The sequence below is a fragment of the Trachurus trachurus genome, assembly GCF_905171665.1.
Source record: "Trachurus trachurus genome assembly, chromosome: 14".
NCBI lineage: Eukaryota > Metazoa > Chordata > Actinopteri > Carangiformes > Carangidae > Trachurus > Trachurus trachurus.
This window is the reverse complement of record NC_139903.1, coordinates 22,847,497-22,867,387: the sequence shown is the minus strand read 5'-3', so window position 1 is coordinate 22,867,387 and position 19,891 is coordinate 22,847,497. Positions and strand designations below refer to the sequence as shown.

General features: G+C 41.3%; 3 protein-coding genes across 3 annotated transcripts; all 3 read left to right on the top strand.

The window, feature by feature from the left end:
• Positions 1-7,360: 7,360 nt before the first annotated feature.
• arr3a (arrestin 3a, retinal (X-arrestin)) lies at positions 7,361-10,757 on the top strand (the record flags this gene model as incomplete). The annotated part of the gene is made up of 15 exons (XM_083985946.1): positions 7,361-7,365; positions 7,715-7,745; positions 7,842-7,902; positions 7,998-8,042; positions 8,126-8,316; positions 8,499-8,558; positions 8,676-8,752; positions 8,857-8,992; positions 9,119-9,203; positions 9,304-9,376; positions 9,515-9,652; positions 10,286-10,369; positions 10,465-10,488; positions 10,575-10,624; positions 10,753-10,757. The coding sequence occupies 15 exons, from the start codon at positions 7,361-7,363 to the stop codon at positions 10,755-10,757; spliced, it is 1,065 nt and encodes a 354-aa protein (XP_083842072.1).
• Positions 10,758-12,530: 1,773 nt separating this feature from the next.
• Positions 12,531-14,904, top strand: znrd2 (zinc ribbon domain containing 2). The gene is made up of 4 exons (XM_083986340.1): positions 12,531-12,614; positions 13,070-13,221; positions 13,316-13,400; positions 13,517-14,904. The coding sequence occupies exons 1-4, from the start codon at positions 12,599-12,601 to the stop codon at positions 13,960-13,962; spliced, it is 699 nt and encodes a 232-aa protein (XP_083842466.1). The 5' UTR covers positions 12,531-12,598; the 3' UTR covers positions 13,963-14,904.
• Positions 14,905-15,330: 426 nt separating this feature from the next.
• fam89b (family with sequence similarity 89 member B) lies at positions 15,331-18,571 on the top strand. The gene is made up of 2 exons (XM_083986231.1): positions 15,331-15,881; positions 16,851-18,571. The coding sequence occupies exons 1-2, from the start codon at positions 15,549-15,551 to the stop codon at positions 17,124-17,126; spliced, it is 609 nt and encodes a 202-aa protein (XP_083842357.1). The 5' UTR covers positions 15,331-15,548; the 3' UTR covers positions 17,127-18,571.
• The last annotated feature ends 1,320 nt before the right edge of the window (positions 18,572-19,891 follow it).

The window sequence follows — 19,891 nt, the reverse complement described above, 5'->3', positions numbered from 1 at the left end:
GTTCTGGGAGGTGCTGGGACTGGTCCTGGGACCAGTCCCAGCCTGGTCAGATGCGTACATGAACTGAACATGAACTCTTGGATGAGAGGTGAAACGTCTTCCCAGACAAATAACTAAGTCCAGTTGCTTTCGATTTAACCTCCTTTGAGATACTATGACCTGGACAAATGAGAATATGAGGGCTTACTGACTGCATGGACATGTGATTAGTCAAATATTGAGGATCCACTTACATAATCGTAACTATGTGCTGTGACAGTAGCTTTTGGGGCTCTACACGGACCTGAGGCTGTTGCCATTTTGCCAAATTGGTAATCCAGTTTTGACTCAGTGAGTGTCTCCACACTACTTTGTAACAATTGTGATTGATTAAAAAACGCACACACACAAATATAAAAACAGAAATTAAATTGGTCTTTTTTTATAATTGCGTGAGCTCATCTGTCTGACCCCAGATCATCGAATGTGTTGTTTGTGTATCCGAGCTCAACGGGCTAGACCTCATAATTTGATCAGTCTGTCCTAACCCTTGAATAATTGATTGGGTCTGATTTGCCCTTTGGCTGACTCTCCTCAAGAGATACTCCACATCTCTGGGTAGACATCAAGTACCTGGCCTGAAAAAGACTCAGCTGCCCACAGGTTCCTCACTCTACTCATCCTAAACAAAGCCTCTCAGCACATGGGAACTCTGCCAACTTGGGCTTTAGTAACCAGGTGCTAAAATAGTATTTGTTTCAGTCTATAAATGAAACAGTTCCAACAGGCCTGTCTGTTCCCTATTCGTATCAAACCATTTTATTTTAATTAGTATTATTATTATTATTGTAATAATAATAGTATTATGATTATTTACATTGTCTTCAGAATGCAAATAGAAGGTTACAGCGGAAAAAAGAAAATGAAACTATTTTCACATATGAGCAAATATGTTATATTGAGCATTATTGAAAAAACAAACCCAATCAAATGTTTATACTGGATTCGAATGGTCAAGTATATGCCTGTAGTCTTGATTAATTAATTTAACTGTAACCCAACCAATTAGGGGTTTGATTGATTGCTTGATTGATTGATTATTTTAATGACCACACATCAGTGTGTGGTTCAGAGAAGAAAATAAGAGAATAAGTAAGATCATATAATTATTTTCAAGTTTTGGTTTGTCATTCAACAATATCTACAGTGACTATGAAGTTACAAATAAAGTGGATTATCCTCATCAAGTAGGCAGAAAGTCTCAATGTGGCTAACTCTGTATTTTCAAACCTGAAATATTAGGTATTTAGATTAAATTCAGTTCATTGTCCGTTCAGTTTTTGTCTAATTGTCTGTGCTGATCGTGCTTCATGGTGATTCCGGGGTTTCCCCTCTCTGTTGTTATTTACTTATACATGAGCCTAACCTTTTGCTACTAAGTCATGTGTTTAATGAGGATCCGTCTTAGATAGAATCACACTGTCACGTTGTGTTTAGGCTGATGATCAAAAGGCTGAGAGCCTAAGAGGCCACATAGTTTCTTGGAAAAATCTGTGCCACAGTCAAAACAGTGATTAGTCTGTAGGCAACGTGACCTGTTAAAAAAAAAAACTGACCCTAGTGTTTTAGTTTAAAGCAGAAGTAAGTGATATATTTGTGTTAATATAAGTCTTAAATAGTTATATCTTCCGACAGCAATCACTTACATGGAGTGTTTGGTCTGAAACACGGGTCTGTCAGTCCCTCTGCTCTGCTCTGAGTCGAGGAGAAAACATTTATTGTATCCTACAGTTTTTATCCAATGAGGAGAGAGAACGGCATGAAGGGCTGTGTGTGCAGCCAAGGGACGCCGTGAATGTGGCGACGTAGGGACGAGGACTGTTATGGTGCGTTCAAGGAAACTCGTATTTTTCCGACCTGTGAAGTCGTACCAGTTCGATCTGGTACATAGACTGTACAAAAAGACGTACTGGTACGATTTCACGGGTCGGAAGTTACGAGTGGCCGTTATGGTGACTTTCACCGGTAAAATAGGTCGGAAAAACACGAGTGGGTTGCCTGGAACGCTACAAAGTCGTAAGTTGTGACTTGAAGCTGTAATTTATGATTTCAAAAGCCGGAACGCAGCATTAGCGAAAACGACCGGATCACTCACTTCTGCTTTAACTTCAACATCATGTTGAGAATAAGGCTTATATCATATGTTACATGGAAATATTTGTCTGCTCCATTGAACAAGTGACACCTGCACAACCTCTGTATTTGATTTAAGCAAACTAACACCTGAGGTAAGCCTCGGCCATTACAACAGAGTAACCCTGTGCCTTGTGGGGCATCCAGTTGGCCAAGAGGTCACTCTGCTGACCTTGGCTGGATTCCAGCTAAGGCCTTTGGTCACATCCTGTGAAGTACCTCAGAAATTAAACACTTGCATTTTATTTCATTACGTAGTGTTTTTTAAAGACATGGCCCAGTTGATTTCACTGATTAACTAAAACCCACAAGCCATCTGGACCAGTATATTTTCAACAATCCTCTTGAACTGGACCTCATGCTCTGTGTCCTCAGAGATGAAGTAAATATTCTGAATGTAGGCTACCTGCTTTGGTACTTCAAGAATACATCTTTTAAATAACTGTGAATCAGTGAATCTGTTGTAAAACACCTAAGCTGATTTGTTGTTATTGCCAACTTTGATACCTTGACAAGGAATTAAAATAAAGTTCTACAGATTTGACCTTTCAAAATAAGCGTATTATAATGGACCTGTCAAAGGATTGGTGGGGTTTCAGAGGTCAAAAGAGAATCTTTCTGGTGAGTCTGCCTAATCTCTGGCATGGTACCGAGACACTGTTGAATAAGACAGCTTACTCTGACGTTCCTTAGTTGCTCCCATCTTCCGAACTGTAACGGGACTGGGATCCCTTAATCTGTGCAATCTGTACAACTGAGCATCTGCAACAAGGACCTACACCTGTTCCCTCACTACTTACTCCTACTTACAAACTCTAACAAGAAACATTGGTGTATCCATGTTAACATTTTTATATAATACGATATACAAGATATATAAAAAAAAACAACAACAAGATATACCATTCTATATTGATGCTATAGCTGAGTATATCCACCTAGGAATGGCAGTAATAAATTGTGGCCTCAAAACAACAGATTCTGACAGCCAGGGTTTTAATGGTGATGCACTTTAGCCACTTCCAGGTACACGCTGACAAGCTAAGAAACACCACAAAGAAATAAAAGATTCAATCCATGCAAACAGTTAGAAATATCCTGATGTTTCTACTTAGACCAGGAACATGCTTGATGCATTACACATGCATGGCAGCTGTAGGATGCATTGGTTCATCCTAGCCAACATACAGTATCAGCATGTTGGAGCAAGCACGCAGCTGTGTCACATGGTCCAGAGATTCAGCCTGTTTTTCATGTGTGGCATGTGTGTGATATTAAACTAGACAACATCAGATAAAACAGACACCTACAACTATTTGTCCAGGTCCACTGTTTGCTTCTCACTTTGGTTTCTGGCATAAAACCCTGAAGGCAAATGTCTTTCTTGAGGTCAAAAACATGTCTATGCTAGTTCTCTTGCTGAGTAACAGCAGATGTAAGAAATCATATTTGATAGTTAATTTCTCACAAGACAATATGTGGTCTATGACAACATATTTTGACATAATAACAAATAGGACACATTCAGGCTATTATCCAAATGTGATACTATCAAATGGGCATTTCTCAGAAGGGTGAAAGGAGTATAAAATTAATTTCCCACAGTAGTTAGTTTGTTACACAATTACATACCACTAAGAATATATTAAATGAAACTGCCAGTATTTGGTTTTACATTATGTTACACTTACAAATTTTAGATTCACATAACTTGTTGTATGTGTGGGATCAAGTGTCAGCGCACGTGATGCCACGCCCGGTTATATGATGTCATATCCATTAGATGTGTTTTTCTGTATCAGATGCCTTTTCAGAGATGTATAAGCACTGGTTTGAGGTCGTTTTGTGTGTGAAAATATATTTATACAGAAAAGCTTGACTGCAATGGGAGACAGTTAAAGTAAAAGCTTTTCTTTATTGTTTTCTCTTATTCACAATTCCCTCATTTGCTGGTGGAATACATGTGTCTGAAGTTTAACATCATTGATTAAGCAATACAGAAAGGACACAGCCAAGGTACAGCTCACAGATAGATCAGGCAAATAATAGCAGTTGAAATGCTATTATTAAACGAAGTCACTAACAAATTTAGCAGCAGCCCTTATGTCATGACACATCACATGGCTCTCTCTCTCTCTCTCTCTCTCTCTGGGAAATTAACTATGGTTTTAAAAAGGCTGAAAACATTATGGCCCTGATTTATTCCCCCCCTTTGAATTAAAGGACTCTTGATTAGTTGGTTGAAGAGCAGGGGGGATTATCAGCCTACTACAACCATGGCCATGTGGCGGCTATGCAGTTGTATGTGTGTCCCTGTGAGCTGGTATTTTTAAACCCTTTGTAGTCCAAAAAAGCCATCCGCTGATTGCTTAAATGGATTAAGAGGCAGTCAACAGCAGCAATAATGGACTGGTTAAACCTAAAGGATGCCCACAGGGAGGCTGTGGGTATAAAAGGAGGGTTCAACTGTTGCTGAACACACAACCCTGACACTCTACTAAGATCCCAGACAACTGAGGAGAGGTAAGTCTTCCTTATGTCATTCTTATGTTCAGATGAATGGATAAATGAATGGATGGACGGCTGGATGGATTGAAGGTGGCAACACTCTGCTTGATGAGAAAAACCAATGGGCTCAAAGATCACATACAAACAGCCCTGGTAGTGTTGGTACTCAACCTAGTTCTCTTGCTCTTTATATTTGTTTTTGTCAGTTTCAATTTCCAAAACAGAATATGTGATGCACATTATGGGTAAAACATTACAGTAACCTGATGAGAGGTCTCTCTTGGTGGATTGTACAGTAAAGCATCATCAAATATTAATGGCTGTTTCACAGTTAAAGTGTTTTCCCTATCTGAATGCAAGCTCAATTTGATGAGTAAGTACAATAAATTAGAAAACAAATCACCATCCATACAATATAGTCTGAGGATAAACTGACTAAGTTGACAGAGAGATCTGACATCAAGCCTCCACAGTTATCTACAGACAGCCAACATCAGTTGTGCTTCACTGTGTAATACTTATAATAGATTTACCCCTTACCATTCTGATCATTCAATATTTCTATATTAGATTTATTAATGTCAATGTTGTATTAACCAGATAAGTTGAGAAGCAAGAATCAAAGTAAAGCACAATATAGTCAACAAGGATTGGTCTGTCCTGTGCTGTTCCCTTACATGGTGTTGTCTTGCAGATGTAGCCCTTGTTCCTCAGCCACCATCCTCCTCCATGCATTTACCCACCACAGTAATATCTGTGCGTGTCAAACTGTGACTTATTCACGTTTTAAAATACAGGAAGATGCTGGGTATATCTTCTCTTTCCGCTATAAAGATAAACTCATAATTGTGTAATTTAGAGATATTTGGATGATAGGATAGCCTAATTTGTACAGTGTTGCATCAATTATGCAGTCAGATAACTTTGTTTTGTAGTTACACTTTATTTAAAGACTTTTCAAATATCTGCCATAGTGTTCAGTGTTTAGGTTTTTATTCCTATTAGATGAATATTGCACAGAAGTCCACAGGATAGTTAATGATGCCTCCAGGTGAAGTCAAACACGACTAAATACCACTGATGGTTTCATGATGAAATCTTGTTGTGATGCAAATACTCACAGCCTCCTAAACTTTCCATTACAACCCTCATTATAGAGCTATAGATGGCTATTGTTGGGACTAACTGCCTCATTAACTCCACTACAACAAGTCACTGAATGGGTTTTATCCATTTAACCGTCCTTGAATAGTCAACTCGGCTTTGGCACTGCTGTTGCATTTGAGGAGGATAGACTGTGACATAATCTGGAGTACCATGTAAATCTGTCTGGTGTGAGGCCGATGTGAGTTAGCAGATACGGAATAACAGATAACAGTTTTAGCTCAAGAGCCCCAACACTGATGGTGTAATCTTATCCCAGAGGATTAACCTTACGTTCTTTTTAACAGAAGAACCTCTGTGTGGCCGCCTATTAAAAAGCATGTAACTCTGTTTGCGTAAAAACCCTAAGTCTACCAGTCGATGACTTTTCTTAAAAGTGTGTTATACATCATCTTGTGCGTTTTTGGGATTCTGGTATAAAAAAGAGAGAAAAAAGGGTGGTTTTACCTAGCAAAAATGGTAAATAGACTGCATTTATATAGCCATATACATTATATATAGCCAGTCAGACACACAGCTCAAAACACATTAATGTCTCACATTAATACACACACACACTTTACAAAAAATAGCGTGAGTGTATGTAAATTTACTAAATTTAATTCCCAATCATTGTGATGGCAATTCTGGGGTTAGGTTCAGTCTGTCAGTCAGTTAGTTAGTTAGTCAGTCAGTCTATTAGCCTCAGGAGAAGCAAAGGCAGTATACAGTGAATATCCACTGTAACAGAAACAAACAAACAACAAACACAACAGAAAATAGGCCAGTGGCCTGTGTGTGGTCAGTGTTGTCAATGTTTGTGCTTTATTACATGTATTTTTCCATTGGTAGTTCAACTGATTTAAATTTTTTATTTTTCTATTGCTAAAATAAAATAATCCTAATGTGCCAAAAACTCATACAATTAGGGTTATGTTATTTCATTCATTTTTACCTGCTATTTTGAAAATTATGACCAAATATTCCAGTAACAGACTAACCATTGTACTTATAAAGCCTGTAGTGTGGCGAGGTCAAAATGACTCTACTCTAGCTGCCTAAACGTTAACAGTTGGCGAAAGATTGATGACTTAATCCCAACAATTGACTGATGCTGCAACCTCTGTCATTAAATTACATCTGCTTTTTTTTCTCCTTTCCCATCAGAACACCAAAGATCATCCAGAGATGGCAAAGTAAGTGCTGTTTTCCTGTTGTTGGTAGTTCTCTTAAAAGGCAAAGCTTGAGACTTCCCAAATATAATAATTAAGAGTATATACGTTGATTAGAAGAGCTGAAAAGCCTATATGGAAACGTGTAATCTATTGCACACTTGTTAACAGGTCAGCCAACCAAAGTGACAAGTAGTTTTAAAGTATTTATTTAAGGTTTGTAAAAGATTAGTCAGTTGATGTGACAGTTCAAATGTGGTCCTACGAATTAGCTATCTGGGATCACGCTGGTAATCAGCTATTGGAGTGCCCTGTTGCAACATTTGTAGCTCCTTCACCTGGGCGTGTCCCTTAATCCAGGCGAGATGAGGTAAAGCTGCTCCACACTTAGCTATTCCGAACTGGATAAAAGGAAGGAGGATTACAGGCCCTTCTGTTGCTTGCCAAGAACACTGCTTTACCTTGAGAGTCTAAAACTGATCATGATTTTATCTGATTAATCCAGATGGTAACTCTGCTGTTTACATCTACATTATTAATCTAATAATGTAGATTAAGAGAGTAGAGCCCATGGAATGAATATTTATATCTTTTTTGTTGCAAACCAATATTAGATTTAAGTGAGTCTCATGTGTCAGATTGCAGAGACTAATTATGAACAGGTTGATGGATTAAAACCAAATTGTCTTTAAGTGATGTTTCTCTTCTTATTGTCAAAGGGTTTTCAAGAAGACCAGTGGAAACGGAGGGGTAAGTTGACACTTGATGATTCATCTGAGGTTATTCTGACGTTTTGAATGAACAATGAATGAACCAGGGTTTTAAACACTTCTGTCGCCCTCTTAGCTGACCCTCTACCTGGGGAAGAGAGACTATGTGGACCAGGTGACTTCAGTGGAGCAAGTTGGTATGTTCCTTCTTCAGCATGTGAATGTGTCTGTGTATGCAGTTACTTTAAGGTGATGAATTTTGCATAATTCTGTGATACTACCACTTTTACAGATGGTGTTGTAAAGCTGGACCCAAAAGATTTTGGAGACAGAAAAGGTAACCAAATTAGAATTCCTTAAGGTGCTTAGAGGTGCGAAGCACAATGATAAACTAATGACTTTCCTATTGTGTGTCGACAGTGTTTGTGCAGCTGTCATGTGCCTTCCGTTACGGCAGCGATGACCTTGATGTGATGGGTCTATGCTTCAGGAAGGACATCTGGTTCCAGCATGTCCAGATCCATCCTCAGGAGCACAAACCTGAAGTCAGCGCCATGCACGACGTCCTGTTGAAGAAGGCTGGGGACGGCGCATGCCATTTCACTTTTGAAGTATGTGTCCAGTTACAAGTCTAAAGAGTTAAAGACATCAGCTTGTTCAACCTATACACCTCTCTTCAGGGGTTAATGTTGAAATGAAAGTGATTCAAGTGATTTTAAAAGGTTATAATATACAACATTTAAAAGGATTGAGAAAATACAATTTTTCTATAAATGTTCATCTTTCTCTCCAGATTCCCAACAACCTGCCATGCTCGGTGTCTCTGCAGCCTGGACCTGATGACAAGGGGAAGGTAAATCTCTTGTTAATCTGGTAACACCATTCACCTTCACTATAAAACAGGCTGCATCCCATAACCTTAGTGTGTTGGCAGGTATAGTAACTGTAGGTTTTATTTTTTGTTCGCCAGGCTTGTGGTGTCGACTTTGAGGTCAAAACTTACCTAGCCAAGGAAAAGAGCAACGCTGATGAGAAGATTGAGAAGAAGTAAGCACACTCATCTCTTTGGGTTCACTATTCTGCCAAACTAAAATTTACTTCATCCTTTCTTCTTGTTCACTTACAATCACCTCTTCCTCTCTGTCTGACAGGGATACTGCTCGCCTTATCATCCGTAAAATCCAGTATGCTCCCACTGAGGTGGGCGCTGGGCCCAAGGCTGATATCTGCAAAAGCTTCATGATGTCCGACAAGCCTGTTCACCTAGAAGCTTCGCTGGATAAAGATGTACAGTGGCAAAACTTAATTACTAATTTAAAGCAGTCTCATAACACTTTTGCAGACTGAGAGTATGTAATCCTAATTATCCAAACCACATTCCATTAACTGGCTTTCTCCTGGTTTTAACCACAGCTTTATTTCCACGGTGAAGACATCCCAATTAAAATCAATATCAAGAACGAGACCAACAAAACAGTCAAGAAAATCCAAGTCTCTGGTGGGCATACTCCTGTTGGCAGCAATAACATGTCTTATACCGAAAACACAACACAAATACTTTGTCTCACTCTGTGTATTGTATTCATTCTTCTTCACAGTGGACCAAACCACAGACATTGTTCTCTACTCAGCAGACAAATACACCAAGGCCGTTTATACCCAGGAGTTTGGGTATGTGGATAGAAAGTTGAAAGGACTCACTCACATATATAAAATATAATATCGAATATCAAACATCAGTAAGTATTGCAGGAGTTGTGATTGAGGACATGTTTATGCATGGTTGTGCTTGTGTTCCATCCTCCACAGAGAGACAGTGGACCCTGAAGGTTCCTACTCAAATACTGTGACCATCACCCCCCGGCTGTCAGACAACAAGGAGAAAAGAGGTCTGGCGCTGGATGGACGACTGAAGGATGAGGACACTAATTTGGCCTCCACTACCATGTGAGGGCACAAACTCAGCAGACAGAACTAAAGTAGAATTCACATGTAATTAATTTGATCACTGCTGGAACATCGGCACAACTAGAGATATTGAATAGAGCCTCTGAGACGCCTTTTTCCTCTCTGTGATTTCACATTTACAGTAGCCATGAAAAAAAAGCATGTCAGTTAAAGGGATATTTCAACATTTTGGCAAATTCGCCTATTGCCATAATCCCTATACTCTTAGGAGTAGGTTCATTACCTTTAATTGTCTGTATTTGCTTCATGTGTCGTAAAGTTACATAATTATACATTATTATTTCATAGCTTGGCAAATGTGTAGGCCACAACTTGTCCACGAGAGTGTTTTGGAGTTGTTGGATTGTGTATTTAGTTTGATGAGAGAAACATGGAAATACCTCCGTTCTGTAGCTGAGCAGTTTGCATCTTTGCCCCGCCGATCTAAAAACAGCTTGCACCGACAATTAAAGGTGATGAACCTACTCCTAAAACTATAGGGATTATAGCAATAGGCGAATTCGCCAAAATGTTGAAACATCCCTTTTAACATCCATGATGTCTTGTAGTCGTACACTTAACTAATTTAAACCCCCTAATCCCTCAAATCCTTGTAATTCTTCCTCACAACAGGCTGCGAGAGAATCTTGAAAAGGATGTGTTGGGAATCCTGGTTTCTTACAAAGTCAAAGTCAATCTGATGGTGGCCGGAGGAGGGTGAGTGCCTGTTCCTGTCAAGCAACATTTGATGAGTAAATGGGGTGAAATGAACCCAAACGAACTTATGACGTCCCTCCCTTGTCTTTGTGTAGCTTGCTGGGTGGCCTCACAGCCAGGTGAGTACCTTCAACAGCCCACGTAACCAATAAGCTGTATGTCTATATCTACGTGATTCTGATTGGTCGGTTTATTTTCTCTGCAGTGATGTTTCAGTGGAGCTGCCATTGAGGCTCATGCACCCCAAGCCTTCAGGTATTGTTTCAATCACCCATGCACACATAGCTATCTGATCTGTCTGCTGGTACCCATGCACCTCACAGTTTAAATGCTGGCTTTTCTAAAGATGTCACCATCTCATCCTAATTTCTTTTTTCTTTCAGAGTAAAGACTGTACATAAATACATAAATGTAAGTACCAAATCAAATCTTATTTTTGGAGCTATCACCTTGAAATGACAATTTTATCAAAACATATATTCAGCATTACCTAATGCCTGATGTGCCTGTGCCTGATTAAAAACAAACCAATTTTATCACACCTCCCAGGACTGATTAAAAGAATGCACATTAACATTATTTTTTGTTATGTGGATTTTTAAATTAATGTGACAATTTTATGTGCAATGTTTTGTCCATTTGGTGCATGTGTTGCAAACCTCTCTTTACTTGTTTTTAGAGAGGTCGTTACCCTGGAGGTTGAAAAGAAACCCACCTAAAGGATGAAAACTCAAGGAGGTGATATACAACGAAGGACGAAGAATGAGGATGACAAAAAACAAACAAACAAGATAACCACACACCGGAGAGAAGTGAAAGGGTCTTTTCAGAATAGAGGACATTCATGCGGATGTAACATCACCCCCCTCCCCCACACATTCTGTTGTCTTTGTTTTTGTTGGTTAATTTGTATCTTTTAGCTGTAGTGGAAGTATTCACACTGCAAAATAGTCTCCAATATTTAGCTCCATAGAAATAAAAGTCCTTTCCACCTAACTTCAAAGTTTGAAGGGGGGAGATGGGAAATCAGTTTGAAGCCCATAAAGCCAATGTGCTTTGGATGAAAGTGAGTCATTCACCTGTATATTTTTTCTTTCTGTGAAATGTACCAGCTTCTGTTTTGGAGTGGCTAAGTCAAGTCATCCAAAATACAATAAAATATAAAAACAGATTTTTGTGCGATGCAGTTTTTTCCCCGTCTCATCATTTTGCTGGTGTCCTATAGTTGATTGTTTGTTGGTTTTAAACATAATAAAGGAAGTTCATAGCCTGACAAGCCAGACTATATCAAATATTTTTGCTGCCGCTAGGGGGCGTCTAGATTTCCAGGCTAGGAAGTTCATACAGTTGATACGATAGATATCACAAGTGGAAGGCCACTTTGGGTTCAACATTAACTAGAATCACTATAGCCAGTCTCATCCAAGAGCAGACAAAACATAATGAATCAATATATGAAATAAATAAAGTGTGAACATATCATGCTCACATATGTTTCCTGCTCATGGGGGAATAAAAGGGAATGAAATTGCACAATGGTTTTGTTTGGCTGGCAAAAAAAAGACACAATAGGAATTTAATTATAGGGAAGCAGAAGAAAACAGCACCATTATTAAAGACAGGCAACAGAACAGGAATCAGGCAAACACAAAGACATTTTATGAAACTCAGAAGGAAATACATGTAGCACCACGAGGATCTGTAGAAAAAACAATGATGAAAAGGCCTTTAATAATGAATTAATAGAACATTTGATTTAGATAGATGCCATTTCGGCCCTTCAATTAACCCCAATGCTCCAGAAAAACTTAATAGCCTAATGGCTTTAAAAGCCAGGTGAACACATTTTGAATAACTTATTTTAGGGATGCACATTTTGATTTTTGTCCCTGACTGATAATGCCAACCTGATACGATTAAAATTCTCCATTAAACGTCTGTGACTCAGTTTATGCCGATTGAGAAGAGATCTGAGATGCCACCGAGTTAACAAACGGATGAGCTGAATTAAAGACGGTAAAAGTGAGTGGGTGGGCCATGTCCTCACCCGCATAGCATATAGACACTGTGACGGACGTCTGAGTTGGTAAATTAAATGTTGTAGCCTATGCTGAGTTTTCCGCCAGCAGGGGTCCTCAGCAGCTTCCGCTGAAATGTTCCTCTGTGAAACAGCGACGAAGAAGACGGCGACGTGACGTCATCGCGCACAACGTGTAGCAGTGGAGCAACATGGCTTTGAATGGAGGTATGTGAACTTGCTAACTTTGACATTTCTCGCATTTGCTTATTCTGTTGCTCTCAAAGCAGCGCTGTGGCGCAAGAAAACGCGGTAGTTCAGAGTGTAATTTAATTTGCTTTAACCAACATGTACAGCCGCCGTCACGTAGCCTACATGCCGTGAGCCAGACGTTAGCCGGCTGCTTTGCTAGCTGTCTCGTCTAACTCGTAGCAGAGCACAGTGGCTGCTGCTAATCACGTTTTAAAAACAGTACATCCTAAACCAGATAATTAATTATTTACGACGTACAGACATATTACAAAACCTAATGAGTATAACAGGATGAGTGGCAACAACGAGTCTGTTTTGTATCGGAGAGAAACGCTGAGTTGTACGAGGGTAACACTGTAAGTTAGCTCAGCATCTGTGTAGGTGCAGACCAGTTGAATTAAACCAGCACTTTGTTAACGTTACTCACTCAGACGACGAGGACTTTGAGTGGGAGCCTCCGACAGAGGCAGAGATGAAGGTGATCCAGGCTCGTAGGGAGCGACAAGACAAAATCAGCAAGCTGATGGGAGACTACCTGCTCAAAGGATACAAGATGCTGGGAGAGTGCTGTGATGTGTGTGGGGTGAGTGCAGCGGACTGTTATTTTTATCTTTGAAGGTGGCAGCGCACTGATAATGTAGAGGAGGAGTGATATAACGTCTGTTTTCTATCTCCAGACTATTCTTCTCCAGGACAGACAGCAAAAGAACTACTGTGTTTCATGTCAGGAGCTGGACTCTGATGTTGACAAGGACAACCCTGGTATATATACACACAAACACATTTACCATCACTGTTCCTCTGAATTTGTACCTCTTGTAAATTGTATGTGCTCTTGTTCCTATGTCTCCCTCTCTTCCCCTCTACGCCCTTTTCAGCTCTTAATGCACAGGCAGCGTTGTCCCAGGTGAGAGAAAGGCAACTTGCATCCCAGCCCCCTGAACCGTCCCCGGCCCCCGAACACAACGGAGGCCTCAGCAGCAGCAGCAGCAGCAGTGCAAGTGGGTTGGTCCCTCAGCCCAGACCTGAGCACTGCGAGGGTGCTGCTGCAGGAGGGAGAGCCTTGCTGCCTCCGCCCGCTGTCCCTGCTCCTCCAGTTCCTCCCTCCGCCACGGCCGTGCCACCCGCTCGTCCCCCAGTTTGTCCACCGAGCCCCGCCCTCCAGCCTGTGTTAGAAGAAGCCGAGGAAGCCGTTCTAACCAAACTCCGTTGGGCCACCACCCAGCTACAAAGCTCGGCCTCCCTAGAGGCGAGCATCCAGCTCTGCAGCCTCATCACCAGCTGTGCCAATTCACTGCGCAGCCTCAAGGAGCTCAGCCAGTAACCATCGCGGACTGGCTGAAACCATGGAATCATGGGACGCTGTTTCTATTTGCCACTGTCTTGGAATACTGACTCCGTTTTGCTGCTTTTGCGGCATCTCTCTTGGACTGAGTCCCTGTGTAGAGCTGAATTCAAAATTGGTCCGAAAATGCACTTGATATGGGATTAAAGTGTCAACAGTGCACAGGTTACTAGGTTGGGTTAACATAACTATGCCGCTGGTAGAAATATCTTGTTACATGCTTTCTTGATATGTTTATCTGACTTATAATTTATGATTACAATAACTATAAGTACGTCTTCATTTCTCAAATCAAAGTTCTTCAGTTGTCGGTATTACATTTAAACCTTCTGATAAATAGGGCTTAATCTATAATATACAGAAAAATAATGCCAACATATCCACATTGTTTGGCTAGCTCTGGCTAATTCCGAATTATTTCCTGACTGCAAATCACAACATTGAACTTCAAGTTAAAATCCCTGTGCACACATTCCTGTGTGATTGTGTGTGCGTGTGTCTGTGCTGATGTACAACATGCCACTAGAATGTAAGTCATCAGTTAAATTGTATAGCATGTTGGTATGTTGTGAAACACACCAGTCCTCTAATCTGACCCTGCTTCTTCACACAGGCAGGAACACGTTCCCTTTTGCTGCTCAGTCTGACGCTCTCTGGTGGTATAAAGCTCGTCATTGTGTGCTGACAGTTCTTAGGTTTTTATTGTAAATATATTTGATGCATGATGGTAGCGGTGGTCAGTTGACACAGTGATGCTCGGATGAGACAGGACAATTATCAGGGGGCAGATTTGTGGTTTCACACTCATTGGAAACATCAAGAGGAAATAAACTGTGCACTGTACACCGGTAGATGGCACTTCATGTTAGAAAAAGCAAGCTTCAGTGTTGTTCAAGGCTGTCAGAGTTTTCTAAATACAGGATGTACCTGAATAAAACTTTGCCTGTTCAGGATTTCTGTATTTGGTTTTTCTTTCCACAAGAGGGCGCCAATTCGAACAAAAAAATGTTAAACGTTTAATAGAGAATGCAATATTACCAGTTTCACCTATATAATGTGTGTTTTTTTTTAATGAATTGCACTTATATCTGCAGGATTTCTGCCCGCAGGCTTCACTGGTGTGGCACATTTCAGTTTCTGTGATGAGGGTAAATCAACAGTCCACCACTGTGACTATTTATGGGCTTGTTTAAAGATTCATCTCTTTGTGTTTGGAAAATGTCTAAATGGTAGCTCATGATGAATCCAGTTTTAATCGATCGTAGCACAGACGGTCTCCTTTTACCACACCGACTGTACCGGGGCGGGGCGTGGATCTGTCACTACCGGGCGGAGCTGGCCGGAGCCTGTCGGTGAACTCCCACGCACAGGAGAGGAAACAAAACAAAGCCAGGAAGCATGACATTAACCCAGCATTCACTGCGTCTACTGTAGCCCGACCGCCTCCACACAGCAGGACCGCATCGACCTGCAGCCTCCCGGACCCCCGTGTGCAGCTGCGGGGGGAGAACCTGCTCAGCACCCGTAGGTGGTGGTGAGGCGGCGGTAACGCATTCTCACTGTGTATGAGCATTTTCCCAGTCATCACGCTTTCCTGCAGAAGCTGCGCCGGTGCGTGCGCCGCTGACTCCACTCCGTGCCGCGTCGTGATGAACGGGAGCGGGTGCAGCGCGGCGGACGGTCCGGTGGGGGGTGTCTTCACGGTGGAGGGGCTGCCGCCGCTGCCCAAAGGCCTGAGCGGCATCCTGAACTCCAGCGGCGGGTCGTGGCGGGACATCGAGAGGGTGCATAGCAAGAGAGCGCGCATCCAGGCCGACATCAGCGGCGGCGACGCGCCGCGCGGCCACAGCAAACCGGGCGGACTGGACGCGGCTCTGGCGCTGCTGCGGAAAGAGATGGTGAGGGGCTTTGTCCTGTGCAAAATGAAATCTTGCGGTTAGGCTTTAAATTTCTCATCAGTGGATATAGTTTGCTCCGTTGTCATGAGAACAACGCTGGGAGAAGTGTCTACTACACTAGAGCAATACACCAATGTAAAAATGCTTTGTTATAATGAAACTAGTTCATCAATGTATTGAGTTTAATAAGTTTATCATCTGTTTCTTAGAAACCTCTTATTTTGAAAGGCAACTACTAATACCAGTCCATCAAATAAATGTTGTGGATTAAAAAGGCAATACAAGGCAAATTTATTTGTACAGCACATTATCATACACAGAGGTTATTATTATGTGCCTAAAAATAAAAGAAGTATTGAAAGCAAACACATAAAATAAAGTATAAAAGGCGGAATAGGGAAACAGTATAAAACTGAATTTTTACGACTATGTAAAAACACAAGTTTAAAAACAGATAATTCCTCAGTGTAGACATTATATAAAGAACCCCAACAAACTCACCTTGATTCAAACACAACTAACAGGTATATCTTCCTAACTTGTTGTGAATGTACTGTTTGCTTTGCCTGAGTCTTTACCCAGCTTTGTCACTTTTTTGTGTCCCCGGAAACACTTGTGTTGTGAGTCTTTGCAGCACACAAATAAGGTGAATTTGTTTACTTAATTTTAATGTTATCATGATTCTGCTACATAGTGTGAGTTTTTGGAGTGCACATGTTGTCAAACTGAGTCGATATAAACTGATATAAATTAAGTTATTTTCTGAATTTGTAGCACAGTTGTGTCTTTGAACGTTCTTTCTTAAGCTGCAGTGCACTGGGCTCTCAGGGCCACGATACTAACTGGCCACATAACCAAGCAAAACATTAGAAAGTAGCAAGGACCACAATGGAGATGCTCAGTATAGCCACTGTTATTTCTACCAATCTGCTGTTTCTTAGGCAAATGTGATGTCTTTGTGTGTGACAGGTGGGTCTGCGACAGCTCGACATGTCTCTGCTGTGCCAGCTGTGGTCTCTGCACGAGGCCATCCAGGAGTACAAGGGCGCCTCCCTCGCCTCCTTCGGTGCTGAGAACGGATACTCTGAGGAGGAGGAAGAGGAGGAGGATGAAGTCGAGGAGGCGGATGACGAGGAGACCGTCGTTCTCTCGCAGCCTTCGTCGTCTTCGTCGTCCTTGTCTCTGCCACCGCCCAGCAGCAACTCCAGAGACCAGTGGATCAAAGACTCCTTTCATATTCCCTGACAGACAAACGCTCCATGAACTAAACACTGTGGAGGTATTTTATCACCGCTGGTCTCACTTACTGTGCCTTTAGGCTCCATTTACACTGGCTTCTACAGTATGCTATTATGTCCAGCACATAGTCTTATCCGCTTACATTTTTTTACACTGCAAAACCACTGTCTGCCTCTTTCTGACACTTCTTCAACAAAGTATTTGGATTTTTCACAGCTTATTGTAAGAGCAGTGGTATACTGTGTTTGTGGCCTTTCCATTTACATTGGACCAAGTTGTTGCTCCACTGCAGGTTTGAGTTCAGCTTCAATGTGTCTTGTTTATACTTGTTTTGAGTGAGAAACTGAACTGTACAGTACAGTTCTTCCACAAACATAAAACTGACTATATGGGTCCCAGTTGTAATTGATCTAATGACTATTTGTGGTTTTGTGATGAATTCAGGCTGTACAGTGAGTATCTCACACAGTATTCTTCACCATTTAGTGTCTTGACTCAAGAACAGAGGCGCCGTTGATCAATAATCTGTATCCTGTTTATCATGTATAATAGATGGAAGACAAATCCTTGAGCCTTTGACACAGTTTGCACATTGATTGTTTCCTACACAAATGTTCTGGGAAATGTTGTTTAATTGTTATTGACTTCTCTCTTATTTGAAAAATCATCAAAACCAAAGACACAGATGTCTCTCAGATGACTCTTGGTTGTCTCTAAAAGTTTGTGTGAACTGCTGGAAAACACTGAAAAAAACAATGATAGCAAACTGTCATTTTCTGTCAAGACACAAGGCTAAAGATGAACTATAATGGGATTCTGCTCTGAAGTCTTGTATCCAGACGTATTACACCGTCATTAGCTGCTCATAAATTGTGCTTTTTTTAGTATTTTCTTCCTTGTTTAAATGGATAGTTCAGGTTTTTTAACACCGGGTTGTGTGAAGTAGTCATGCGTATGCAAAAAAACATGTTAAAAACACAAACCAAAACATGTCTTCTACAGGTTTCATGTAGAATATTTCTCAACACTTTATCTTCCCTTGAAAATTGCACTTTCCATTGACACGACTTTATTTCAAACAGCTAGGTTACCATTCCTATGTGCACAAGTGCACTGATGGAGTGCACTACATCATGCTGCTTTCTGATTCACTCAGCTGACCTGCAGGTGGGTGCTTTTTCAGGCGCCTCCGTGCACAGCGACGCATCGTTCTGTCAGTCTGCCAGGTGCTTCCTGTCAGGTTTCCTACCTGGGAACGAGCTGAGCAGAATCTACTGCAGCTAATGTACCAAGTAAGCATGACGACCTCGCACAGCCCCACGTCAATAAACCTGCTATCTCCCTTTAAGTGCACCTAAGTCTTTGATGCAATATTTATCAGTTCAGTCTTCCCATCACATGTAGGCTTTAGGATGGGGCATAGGACTATCACACCCTGTATGTCAAGAAATAAAAGGGCACTGAAATGGTCTCACAGTCTCATTTACTTTGGTTATGTGTCAAAACAGTTATGTTACAGTTTTATAAACAACTAAATGACTTTTTTGTACATTAATTACACTGTATAGCACATACATGCATAGGGTGATAACTCAGTGGATGGTATTGCAGAACATGACCAACAGGGGACACACTGTCCCCAGTTAGCAGAGCACTACCTCCTCCTCCTCCTCCGGGGTCAGAGGCAGCAGTGTGGGGAAAAGCCATTTGCCGTGGAGAGAGCAGGAGTGAAGGGGAGTAGAAAATCTCATGCTGCTCTCTATTTATAATCAACATGTGTCGAGGATATAGTTAGAATATATCTGCCTGTCTGTGCCTCTGTCAGTCTGGGTGTGTGCCCATCTGATCCATCACAATGCATGAAAATCTGGTTCTTTCTTTCATCACTTTACCTTTGCACCTTTTTATTTCTACTTCTTGTTAATTCTGGTTTCCATCCGTCTATTTTGTGCCCAGTTATTCCTGATATAATCACCCCCCCACAGTTACGGTAAAACCTGCTGCTTCTCAATAGAGTGTGATTATTATTAAAGTAAATAGACATTTGACTGGATGTGACGTGGGAAGGACAAAAAGGTGCTTGTGGGGAAGCTTCCTCTGGAACACAATGCATGGCAAGATCAGTATTTAAAGTTAGGAAATGCCCCCAAAGTTGGGAAAATAATCAAATACTCATGTTAACTATTCATGGGTAAGTGTTGGATTAAAAGTGTAAAATATGTTGTAAAATCGTTGGTGTGTTGATCAGATCTGTCCATGAGGAAGAGAGGAAGCGGTACTGTAAGTAGTGGTAAGTAAAGTGGGGGTGGGGAGGGGCATCACATGTTGTTAGGTGTGTGTGCATGTTTAGGGAGGGAAGTGTACTCAGAGCAATAATGCCCCTGTGAATACTGGACCCACAGTGTAATATTAGCCCAACTCTGAGTCATGAGAGAGTGTCCCTCTCCTCCACCACCACCACCAGCTGCCTCCGTCCATCCATGCTGCCCTGTTCCCCCACCTAAAAATACACCGCTGCTCTCACTGAGGAAAATCCCTGTGCCTTGACCTAGCTTGAACATACACACACACACACACACACACACAGGGAGAGAGAGAGAGAAAGGATTTGGTTTGCCTTCCATGCTTCTCTCCATGGAAACTATTCCTCTGTAATTAACTGGGATGAAACACACTTTTCTGGAGAGGACTGGATGACGCAGCTGGGACTCAGGAAGTGACTATGAGCTCAGAAATTGTTATTTTATAAAAACACAGACACACACACACAC

What these genes read in the sequence shown, in the direction of transcription:
- znrd2 (XM_083986340.1), top strand. An exon ending in AGTGCTGTGATGTGTGTGGG is followed by an intron (nt 13,222 to 13,315) that starts GTGAGTGCAGCG and finishes TTCTATCTCCAG; the next exon opens with ACTATTCTTCTCCAGGACAG. An exon ending in TGTTGACAAGGACAACCCTG is followed by an intron (nt 13,401 to 13,516) that starts GTATATATACAC and finishes CGCCCTTTTCAG; the next exon opens with CTCTTAATGCACAGGCAGCG.
- fam89b (XM_083986231.1), top strand. Translation starts at nt 15,549, where the DNA reads ATGAGCATTTTCCCAGTCATCACGCTTTCCTGCAGAAGCTGCGCCGGT. An exon ending in CGCTGCTGCGGAAAGAGATG is followed by an intron (nt 15,882 to 16,850) that starts GTGAGGGGCTTT and finishes TGTGTGTGACAG; the next exon opens with GTGGGTCTGCGACAGCTCGA.